Here is a 12,469-nt window from a genome sequence, read left to right on the forward strand (position 1 = left end):
ATGCCCACCTGTGAGTTTTGGTGGGCGACCCTCTCTTGGCAGGTTTGTTGTGGTAACTTTTTAGGAGCTTCATAACAAATTTAAAAAAAAAAAGCCTAAAAACCCTTTTTTGATTTATATTTTTCTCATTTAATTTTGCCAACAACACCGACTATTTTGTGCAGATCCGTCACATAAAATAAGATTGAAAAACTTTTAAATTACAAGTTGGAAAGTAACAAAATAGGTAAAAAATCAGTTTGCATTACTCACTTTAGCTCTTTGGCTTTTGAGAGTTTGCATCCAACTGTGTTCACATCTCTGACAAACTACCACAGAAATGGATAAAAAGGAAACAGATGACCAAAGAAACAAGAGTACAGATTTGTATTCTGAGGAAAGAAGGATACACAGAGAGAAACTGCAAAGAAGAGACGAGAAGAAACTAGAAGTTACTACAAAAGCAGAGGACAAACACATCCATGGCATCAGTAAGAGAGATCAGCACCACAAATAAGGGAGGAAATCCCTTATCTCTGACAACTGTGAAAAGATGTTGAAGAAAGGCTGGTCTGAAGGGTTGTGCATCACGTTTTACCATTTGGTTTCATTTTTGTTCAATAACGCAACTGCAATACGCACTTTTGTTCATCTAAAGTTGCATTACCCAATTTTTATCCGTTGAGGACCTGTTGATTGTTTTTTTTTTTGTTTTTTGTTTTTTTTTTAAATCAATGCTGATTTGTAAATCCTTAAACCAACTGAAAGAGGCCTTTTTTCACATTAATGTAGATGTAATGATGGTCAATCTCCCTCTGTGTGTGCCACAATCCGAGCTACTTTGTTCTGTTGAGAAGCAACCGTGGGGTCTCGTGCACGTGAGCCTTTAAGCAGGGCTCTCCTGAGGTCCTACATCGCAACTTCGAAGACAACTGGAGATCCTTAACAATTTTATTATACATTTTCATATATGTACAAAATATAAACATTTGACGTCAGATGATTTAGTAAAACTTAACGGGTTGATCAGTTTTGTTTTTTTTTCCATATTAGGTAAGTGAAAACAAAGTGTTGCGACAGATTTCAAGATGATACATTTGAAGCTGAGATACTGAACACCGTTACGAGTTCGGACCTCCAGTTTGCCGTCTGACACGTTCACAACTTTTACTGTGGCATGGATGAAACGGAGTCGAGCTTAGACACAAACGGAAAAATATTCCAGTAGTACATATCAAACGGTAACATTTCTCACCTCATTCTGATTATTAGTTCACACTAGCTGACAGTGGGCACGTTTCATCTGCTTCGGTGGCAATTTACTTGCCCAGAAACGGCTTGATTGAATGATTTGTTGTATATTACACCGACTGGCAGCCAAGAAAAGCGTGATATATAAAAACTAAAGGAGAAGAGATCACATTTTTCATTGAAATTTCCCACTGCAGCGTGGCTGTGCTGGACCGATGCGTGTACAAGTAAATAAACCTCAAGTCACCTCACAGTGAAGCTGATAATGTTGGCAGAATGATGGAAAGTTGATGTCAGGTCAGGTTTTGGCTTGAGTTCGGCATTAAGTCGCATTTCAGTGAGTCTCCCTGTAGCTGTCCCACAAAGTCCAGTATCGGTTCCTCCATGGGTGCAATCATTAACCTTTGACTCTTTAATGTCAGTCTTGGTGTTATCCTCCGTCATCATGCGAGGATTAAGGAGTGGTACGACTATTGGGGGCCCTCTTTGTCCTGTCTGAACACCACGATGGCTGAAGGCTTCTGGTGTGTTAGAGGGAGGCACTGACTGAGCGCTCCTCGGTGGCCCTGCGTCACTGCATACCGAACCACTGTTCCTGATCGGCCCACTGAGCTGCTTCGCTGTCACTGCCCTCAAGATCTCCATCCTCACCGCTGCCCTCCATGTCGTCACCATCCAGCTCGACCGTTGCGTCCGTGGGGCTCTCCTCCTTCTCCATCTTCTGCATGCCTTCTAAAGACTTCTGGTCATTAGGATCCAGGCTGAAGAAAGAAAAAACAGTTTTTTTTTTTTAAAGATTAAACATCATTTTGAACTTTAACATTTCATTTTATGACATCTCCACAATCAGCCTCCGTTTACCTCAACGCTATGCTGTACTGGTCCATGGCTTCCTGGTAATCATTGACAGCCACCAGGAAATCTCCCAGCATCCTGTGCAGGACACAGTCGCTTTGATTGGCCAGGGCGTTCCTCAGGAGAGTGATACCTTCTTCATATTTCTGTTCCCGACCTTCGCAAGGTAAGCAAAGACAAATCATTTGTGAAACAACAAATAATCTCACAGTATTTTACTCAAGGTTAACACTGTGTTGGTGTACGCACTGAGCAATTCTGCCTTTTTGACCACAGCTTTGGTGTAATCGGGTCTCTGAGCCAGCGCTTTGTCCAGCAAAGTTTTGGCTTTTTCCTGCGTCACAGGGTCTTCCAGGCACACTGTGGCCAGGATGGTGAGCGTCTGCGCGTTGGCCCCCAGAGTCTTATAGATGTTGTTTGCCATCCCCATGGCCTCTCGAATCCCATTGGATGCCAGGTAACAGTCGATCAGACCTGAAGTTATTCACAACAAAGTTAAACCATTTGAAAAAAAACACAACCAGACCATAAAATTTAACCTAAAAGCAAACGTGCCTTCGTAGCAGTCGAGCCGGCAGGGCGCCAAACGCATTGCCTCTCTGAAGTGGATGATCGCTTCTTGAACTCGGCCCATATTTCTCAGTGCCGCCCCCTTCAGGAGGAGGGCCTGCACGCTGTTGCTGTTCAGCTGGATGGCCTTCGCGCCCAGGTACAGTGCCCTGGAGTAACGCTTGCTGTAAAAGCTGTGACAGCTGGACAAAACACACAGATTCAAGGACTTCCACAGCTTTACAAGACAGTAATGCTGCTGCCCCTCTCAGGGTATATTTGAAATAATGCTAGATTTAAAGGGGGACATATTATGGGAAACAATTCCTTTTTCTGCTTTTTTCAGCATATATTAGGGAGTCTGAAGCTACCAGCAAGTGTAAACCAGCAGCCTCAGAGGATGTAAGAGCCCAGTGGATAAACCAGATTTGGGGGTAATGTTAGCCAAAGACTGTATGTGCAGCAACTAACTGTTTTAACAACTTGGTCCAGTTCAACGCTGAACTGAAGAAACTGAGCCACAAAGATGGATCAGTTCCAACTCTCAGAGCCTGAACTTCAGAGCAGGGAAATGTCTGATAATGGAAGTATCTGAGAAATAATTCCTCATGCTTTATTTATTTTTTCCTTTAGCAGTAGCTAACGCTAACAGCTTCGCTAATGAAGATGAAGTACACCAACTTCCGAGGAGTTATTGCTGTTACTTACTGAAAGATGAACATTATTGTTCTCACATTACTTTGTTAACTGAAGCTTTCTTTGAACGGTTACACTCTGGAATTCTGACGACCTGCAGCTGTGTGGATGAGGTGTGTTTTCAACACAACACCGGTCCTCTCCTCACTCTTGTTGCTACACTGAGCACCATGAAACATAGGCACCGACTCCGTGGGTGCTTCAGGGCCGGAGCACCCACGTGTGCCAGGCAGCCTACACTTGCCATTTATTTGCTAATGACCACTCCGCTACCAATTAACGCATTACCATATGATGTCAGATAAACCGCCAAAAAAGGCTGGACGGCAACTTGCTGTTAAACTAGCATAGTGGTTGATTTAGCCAATAAAATGAACAAATTTGTCACAAAAATATCCACCGACCCGACACCGTCTTCTAGTGAGAACTCTACAGTGTCAACGACAGAGGACAGTAGCAGTGCAGATGTTCGGCAGAAAAAAGGTCGGACTTTTCAAGCTAGCCGGAAAGAGAAATAGCCATGGATAGACTACGATGCTGCAAAAAACAAAGCATTTGAGGTTTGCACTGTTGGATCGTGTTTTTCCTTTATCTTCATCGGAGCCTTTTAGGTTACATTGACATTAACTTCTTGTATGCATCACCAGTGTGTGTGTGTTTGTGAAGGAGCGTGTGCGCCTGGAGGAAAGAGCATACGTGTGTGTTCATTGCGGCTGCTGCTGTTAATTGTCAATCTAATGTGTGTTTTGCTGTGAGACGAATGTGCGAGTAAGTCATGTAAGCACAGTGAGCGCCCACCAGCAGAAACCCCTGCCGTGAACCACTCTCGGTGTGTTAACATTACATTATAGTTTCAGATAAAGATGTAGGTCTCCAAGTACAATTGTTTAATGACGTTAATGTATTAAAAATGTTTAAACACAGCAATTAACGATACACATGCATTACTGCCAGTGTTGGTAATAACGGCGTTACTAACGGCATTATTTTTTTTCAGTAACGAGAAATCTAATTAATTACTTTTCCCATCATTGCAACGTCATTCCCGTTACTGAGAATGTGAAGTGGCACGTTACTACAGGTTGAATGAAGCGCAAGGTGTCAGGTTTTGGCCACACATCAGCTGCCTGGAGAGAGCAGCGGTGGGGATGATGACGCCGTTGCAAATGCGATGATGATTGGCTGGGTGGGCAGCTCATGACCTGCTCACTGCACACTCTGACTGCCAAACACAACAAGACAGTGACAATGGCGACGAGCCAGGGAAATTCAAAGGTAGCGTCCTCAAACTGGAAGCACCGGCACTACTTCTCACTCATTGAAAGTAAAGGCATGAATGTTTATGTAACATGCACGCTATTCCCAGGAAAAAAGACTTTATCCACGTCTGCCTCAAGCAACTCGAATCTTATGAAGCACCTTAGCATCAACACATGCTAACATGACACTTGTTGCTGCTGCTAACCCAAGCCCAAATGCAGCCAGCGAGGGAGATGGAGCCACTCTGTTAAAACAAGCAACGCTTGATTTTTCCAGTCAGCAACAGGCTAATAGCGTATAAAACATGAAAAATAATGTCACAGTTACTTTGCTGAGTAACTTATTACTCTTACAATGAGGTAGTCCAGTTACTAACTCAATTACTTTTTTGGAGAAGTAATTTGTAAATGTAATTAATTACTTTTTAAAAATAAGATGACCAACACTGATTACTGCAAGTTACGCTCTGTATTGATGAAAAAGGATCATTTACTTGCATCTGCTGCTATTTTACAGCTACACTTCTGAACCATTTCCCTGTATTTAGCTGCTGGCCGCAATAAAGGGTGGGGTTGAGCACTTGCTCACTCTCCACCCGGAAAACAGACTTTGAAACAGGACTTGACGCACTGTGCTTAAACCAACAGGTATTCTGACCAAATTCTGTCTCGTACATCTCAAATATGACCTCAGTGCTAACTGTTAATACTGTTAAAAAGTGCAGAATACATCGCCTTTAAACAAAGGCTTACTGAGGCCTTCATTTGGAGACTCACCCAGAGATCACCCAGGGTTCAGCATGCTGGTCGGATATATTAAATAATCGACCTCCCAGGACTTCCACATCTTCCAGGTGTCCCTCACGGGCCATCAGATAGCCGTAAACATCCATTCCTACAAGTGTAAAAAGTATCAATCACATCTCAAACTCTTTTCTTGGGTTATTCAAACTAATCTGACACAACTGCAAGGTCAAGTCACAGAAATAAAACTGGTAATAAGTGCAAGTTACCTTCAACTGATAATGACAGATGCTCAGTTGTAAACATGTGAACACAGGCATGGAAAACTTCTCTTACTGGGGCTCACCTTTGATGAGGTACGGGTCCAGCATCTGGGCTTGTTCAAATTTGAGAATGGCATTTTTGGTGTCACCGGCCCTAAAATAGACATCTGCCAGGCTGACCAGGAGGTCAACGTTATCCCGCAGAAGAGATTTCTTCTCCAGGGAGCTGAAACAGCATTCCCACCCCACCAATAAGGATGCAGGATGGGCACATAAAATCAGCAGGCTTGGCACATCATACTTCAGTACTTCTTACAAAAAATAAATAAATAAAACATAAAAATAAAAAATTAAATAAAAATCAGCACTCTGCTCACCAAATAGTGTTGATAGCTCTCTGATTGTCGCCTGCATGTATGAAGGCGTATGCTTTGATCCAAACAGAGAGCCAGTCTAAGTTGGGGAGGCTCTGGATCACATCCATGGTCATGGATGCCACTTCAGCTCCTTTAACTGACAGAGACAGAAGGCCTGGAAGGAGAAGTAGAGCACTTACACTTCTAAAAGTTTACAGGATTAAGAAATCAATTCAATTCAAGCCAGACATTTGTAGGCTGCACAGTTCAAAAGATATATTCTCAAATTGTAAACTCTGTTTTTAGTCATTTGTCACTTTTCATGCATTTTGTTGCATATTTTATTGAATCACACAGAATTTTTTTTTAGATCCATCCATCCATCATCTGCCGCTTATCCGGGGGTCGGGTCGCGGGGGCAGCAGCTTGAGCAGAGAAACCCAGACGTCCCTGTCCCCGGCCACTTCCTCCAGCTCTTCCGGGGGGACCCCGAGGCGTTCCCAGGCCAGCCGAGAGACATAGTCTCTCCAACGTGTCCTGGGTCTCCCCCGGGGTCTCCTCCCAGTGGGACGTGCCCGGAACACCTCCCCAGGGAGGCGTCCAGGGGGCATCCTAACCAGATGCCCGAGCTACCTCATCTGACTCCTCTCAATGCGGAGGAGCAGCGGTTCTACTCCGAGCCCCTCCCGGATGACTGAGCTTCTCACCCTATCTCTAAGGGAGAGCCCAGACACCCTGCGGAGGAAACCCATTTCGGCCGCTTGTATTCGCGATCTTGTTCTTTCGGTCACTACCCACAACTCGTGACCATAGGTGAGGATGGGAACGTAGATTGACCAGTAAGTAGAGAGCTTCGCCTTCTGGCTCAGCTCCCTCTTCACAACGACGGGTCGGTGCAGAGCCCGCAACACTGCAGACGCCGCACCGATCCGCCCGTCAATCTCCCGCTCCATTCGTCCCTCACTCGTGAACAAGACCCCGAGATACTTGAACTCCTCCACTTGGGGAAGGATCTCATTCCCGACCCGGAGAGAGCATTCCACCCTTTTCCGGCTGAGAACCATAGTCTCGGATTTGGAGGTGCTGATTCTCATCCCAGCCGCTTCACACTCGGCTGCGAATCGCTCCAGTGAGAGCTGAAGGTCACGGCCTGACGACGCTAACAGAACCACATCATCTGCAAAAAGCAGAGACCCGATTCTGAGGTCGCCAAATCGGACCCCTTCAACGCCCTGGCTCCGCCTAGAAATTCTGTCCATAAAAGTTAGGAACAGAATCGGTGACAAAGGGCAGCCCTGACGGAGTCCAACTCTCACCAGAAACGTATCCGACTTACTGCCGGCAATGCGGACCAAACTCTGGCACCGGTCATACAGAGACCGAACGGCCCCTATCAAGGGGTCCGGCACTCCATATTCCCGGAGCACCCCCCACAGGACTCCACGAGGGACACGGTCGAACGCTTTCTCCAAGTCCACAAAACACATGTAGACTGGTTGGGCGAACTCCCATGCACCCTCCAGGATCCTGCCGAGGGTATAGAGCTGGTCCACTGTTCCACGGCCAGGACGAAAGCCACACTGCATCTCCTGAATCCGAGGCTCGATTATCCGACGGATCCTCCTCTCCAATACCCCCGAATAGACCTTACCAGGGAGGCTGAGGAGTGTGATACCCCTATAGTTGGAACACACCCTCCGGTCCCCCTTTTTAAAGAGGGGGACCACCACCCCAATCTGCCAGTCCAGAGGCACTGTCCCCGATGTCCACGCGATGCTGCAGAGGCGTGTCAGCCAAGACAGCCCTACAACATCCAGAGCCTTGAGAAACTCAGGACGGACCTCATCCACCCCCGGGGCCTTGCCACCGAGGAGCTTTTTGACCACCTCGGCAACCTCAGCCCCAGAAATGGGAGGCCCCGTCTCCGAGCTCTCCGACTCTGCCTCTTCCGAGCACGTGTTGGTAGGATTGAGGAGTTCCTCGAAGTACTCCCCCCACCGACTCACAACATCCCTAGTTGAGGTCAGCAAAGCCCCGTCCCCACTGTAAACAGTGTTGACTGTGAGCCGCTTCCCCCCCCTGAGACGCCGGATGGTGGACCAGAATCTCTTCGAGGCCGTCCGGAAATCGTTCTCCATGGTCTCACCGAACTCCTCCCAGGCCCGAGTTTTTGCCTCAGCAACCGCCGAAGCCGCGGCCCGTCTGGCCTGTCGGTACCTGTCAGCTGCTTCCAGGGTCCCACTGGCCAAAAAGGCCCGATAGGACTCCTTCTTCAGCTTGACGGCTTCCCTCACCACTGGTGTCCACCAGCAGGTTCGGCCTGGCTCCGGGGGGAGGCCCCGGTGTCCCATATCCGGGCAAGGGATCACAAGGTCCAAATTTTTTGTTCATCATAAGGAGTCTTTTGAGCTGTTCTTTGTCTGGTCCCTCATCTAGGATCTGTTTGCCTTGGGTGACCCTACCAGGGGCTTAAAGCCCCGGGCAACATAGCTCCCAGACTCATTGGGGCACGCAAACTCCCCCACCACGATAAGGTGACAGCTCAGGGGGGTTTTTAGATCAACTTATATAATATTTTTTGTGTAAAAGACGTATGTGGTGGGTTTTGAGAAAGACTGAGCTTATTATTGGTCCGCAAAGGCAGCTATAGCAAAAACGCTTTTTCACTTGTGAACAAGATCCCCAGAAACTTATCCTCAATCCGGAGAGAGTATTCCACCTTGTTCCGGTTCAAGGGGCAGAGAGTCCAACACGTAGCGCAAACGAGTTTGACAGCTCTTGCTTTAGTTTTACAGGGACCGGATAGCTCATAAAAGCGGCTCCGGTACCCCCCACAGAATCTCTAAGGGAACACGTCGTGAACCTTTTCCAAGTCTATAAACAAGTGATGGCAGGTTGGAGGTAGAGATGGACCGACAGATTGGGGCTTCGTCAGCAGTAATGAGGTTCGTTGTGATGAAGAGGGAGCTGAGCCGGAAGGAGAAGCTTTTAGTTCACTGGTCCATCTTCGTTTCACCTATGGTCACAGATCTGGGTAGTGACCGAACGAACAAGATCGTAGACACGAGCGGCTGAAATGGGTTTCTTTCAGAGGGGGGCTGGGCTCAGCTTTAGAGATGGGGGAGGAGCTTCACCATCCAGAGGGAGCTTGGAGTCGAGCGGCTGCTCATCTCCATCGAAAGCAGTCAGCTGAGGTGGTTCGGATGCCTCCTGGTCGCCTTCCTTTGGAAGTTTTCCGGGCACATCCTACTGGGAGGAGGCAGACCAAGGGACTCGCTGGAGGGTTTATATAACTCTTCTGGCCTGGAAACGCCTCGGGAGCCCCCAGGAGGGGCGAGAGGGTGTCGCTGAGGAGAGCGACCCGACCTCCGCTAAGCTGATGACAATGGATGGATGGACAAACATTTATATTACAAACTCCAAAAGGTTCAAATAAATCGTGAAATTAAACCTGCCTGAGTTGTCACTACCACTACCTTTAGGAGTGCAATACTAAAAGTAAGTAACAGTTATCCCACTTCGTTATTTTGTGCACGCCAGGTGGGGCACTCACAAGGCCTCTCAGGCAGTTTGGTTGGATTAGATGCAACGTGCATCAGGACAGGTGGTGTCTTGTTTGGATAAACTTATGAACTGCGTGGTTTGTCACAGTGAACGTGTCTCTGGAGGTTAAACGTTGCATGGTGAATTACAGCATCTGTGACCGTGCATACCAATGATTGCGTCTAAGGCCAGGGGACACTGTCTGAGCACCTCTTTGTAGCTCGTCACTGCAGAACGCTCCTGACCAGCTTTCCTGTACAGGTTAGCCAGCATCATGTTGATCTAAAGGAGGAAAGAACAACAACATTCAATTTTACTTCCAATAGAAGTTGATTCAGAGGACATTCGCTGATGTTTTATGGCAGATTTTCTTTCAACGTGCCTTAATTTCCAAAACTGAGCCAAACATTTATGAACACAGAATTTATGAAAATAAAACCATTTGTCCTTCTTAGTCCAGGGTTCTCAACTCTTAAAACCATTCATATAATTACACCTTAACCATAAAAGACATGGCTTCACCCCCTTCTAAGAGCATTTTTGTTGCTCTATCTTTTTAAAAATACACTGCAGCTGCAGCTTTTTTATATCTCAAAAGAATGGCATATAAATCATGATGAAAACAGTGGCTTAACCTTTGGAGTCCTCTGCCTGGATGGGATCCCATCGAGCACAGCAATGGCATCTTTATCCAGTTTCAAAATGGTGTAGCACTCAGCTATCTTGTATTTTACCTCGATTTCTGAGGGCAAACTCTGAAAAGCAAAACAGCGGGTAAATTTACACGTTTCTAACAACATTCAAGCCAAATGGCAAAATCTTTGAGGTGGTTCTTAGTCAGGAATAGTTGTGCATTATATCTAAAAATGTATTGTCTTTTAAATGCAATTTTACAGTCTTTAAATGACAAGTTTTGGATGACTACTGAGGTATCATGGTCTGTACGCTGATGTTAACACTGATATTTATACGTAAATTTTGAGACTGCAATGCAACACAAATAATTAAATAATGAGAGATTTTGTTCCAGTTGACACTGTATTGAGAGCAGATGTAAGGCCTGGTGGATTGTTTTTTTTTTTTATTATTATTTCTCCCACTTCACTCACCATTACACATCACTGCTTTAGCGTGCCAATGTGTTTCTGCAGAGGTACGACAACAGGATCCATCTCTGCATCCCTAAATTAATATTTAGAAATATTAAAAAAGCTAAAAATTTAGCATTTTGGTACTTTTTTTCTGCATGTGACGGTGAAACTGTGTTTTAGTGAATTGTATCAACCATAATAATGGTGAAATGGAAATCTGATATGGTGACTGCCTCACTTAACTCAAATGAATTGAAAAACTCAAAACATCTTTCAATATGCAGGGAATTGAACAGCATTCAGCCACACACCTGTGCCTGTATGTTGGATGCACCTCCACCTGTGGATGTGCGAACTTTAGAGGTTTTGCTGAGCACCTTCTTCTGTTGCAGTGCCATACTGTATTTGCAGGCGGCATTACGGTATTCCTTATCATGGAAAATGGCATCAGCGTGGTACACCAACAGCTGGTACTTCTGGGCTGGCGAGAACAGCTCTCTAAAATCAAAGACACACGAATAAATCTGCAATAAATAAAAGAGGAGGAGTGGAAATAACTACGTAGTCTCTTTTATCTGCTACACATACTACATACTACAAAGGAAGATGTTAATTAAATGGATAAAAGCAAAGATTAAAACTGAGTAACAAATGAAAAATGCTCCCAGTAAGAAAAAAATGCCAGACACAATGTAAAATTATTTTGTGTTGAATTAGCTACATCGGTGCAAAAACACTGAGCTGTGAACAACACAACTGGGATATATCCAGCAATTGCTTTGAAGCGATCCCTAAATAGCAAAGACTGAAAGAAGAACAATTAAAAATAAGAATAAGACGTCCTAATACACAACACAAGTTGTCCTGCTCAACACCCCCTTTGGCTAACTGCTGATTGCACCGTTGTGTTATAGGACTCAATACATGGCTAACTCTTGGGTTAAGGATGCTAACTGTATTCGCTCTGTAATAGAAATAATTGCTATTGTTATAATTAGTGTTACTGGATCAATGCAGTTCTTTCATCTGAATAGTTTAGACAAAGCTACGGAAAGGTAGCCGTTGTTGACCAGTTAGCCTTGGGCCATCATTACCACGGAATGACAACATGAAATAGACGGTCCCCGCTGTACTTACGGGTTGTTATTACTCATCGTGAGCAGTAAACTGCTCAATATCCGGACATTAGAGTGAAGGCCAGCAGCCGCCATATCCCGAACATGATCTATTACATTCATTTTCAAATATTCTGAAGGCCTGCTTTGGGCTTCTGCGTCAAGTTTAAAGTTTCAACTCGGAAACAGCTAACGCCTACTAGCATCTGATGTGTTAAATATGGCGCCGAACGAGCTTCCTCCGTACATTTTTTGCTTCTAGTGCTCTAAACGGGCTCGTATTTTCAACAACCACACCAGATATTACGATACCTTAAGAGAATATTTGAATGTGGCCTATACATTTAGAATTCTATTGACTTTACTTTCAACATTTTGACAATTAAGAATGAAATTTTAACTGTTAAGTATGTTTTCATTTGTGTTGTCAATGTAGTTAAGCGATGACATTCACATTTTTCCGATAGCTTTAAAAGCACCTTTGTCGTCTTCAACAGTGTTTTAAATTTGGTAAATAAATGTGAGAAATGCTTTTTGTGACTTTCTTGTCCGAAATTAGTGGTGCTAATATTAAAAGGACTGCATATACAGATAATGAAACAGTAATGATAAACACAGGTAAGATAATACAGATATATGTATTCAAAATTGTAGAAATAATTTGCATTACTGTTATGCTATATAACAGTATGTTTTTTCTTTGTTTTGGACCACTTTTTACTGTTCTACACCATTAATTCATTGTCTGAACAGGTGGCAGTTAAAAGA

At 44.8% G+C, this 12,469-nt stretch overlaps 1 protein-coding gene across 1 annotated transcript; it reads right to left on the reverse strand.

Moving 5' to 3' along the window:
- Positions 1-650: 650 nt before the first annotated feature.
- Positions 651-11,937, reverse strand: anapc7 (anaphase promoting complex subunit 7). The gene is made up of 11 exons (XM_072388539.1): positions 11,724-11,937; positions 10,898-11,084; positions 10,131-10,250; positions 9,666-9,777; positions 5,974-6,127; positions 5,680-5,822; positions 5,367-5,484; positions 2,641-2,837; positions 2,335-2,559; positions 2,092-2,242; positions 651-1,991 (listed from the first exon to the last, which is right to left on the reverse strand). The coding sequence occupies exons 1-11, from the start codon at positions 11,822-11,824 to the stop codon at positions 1,802-1,804; spliced, it is 1,698 nt and encodes a 565-aa protein (XP_072244640.1). The 5' UTR covers positions 11,825-11,937; the 3' UTR covers positions 651-1,801.
- Positions 11,938-12,469: the final 532 nt, after the last annotated feature.

Source organism: Leuresthes tenuis, unplaced genomic scaffold (genome assembly GCF_036924035.1).
Source record: "Leuresthes tenuis unplaced genomic scaffold, fLeuTen1.0.hap1 SCAF_6, whole genome shotgun sequence".
Lineage (NCBI taxonomy): Eukaryota > Metazoa > Chordata > Actinopteri > Atheriniformes > Atherinopsidae > Leuresthes > Leuresthes tenuis.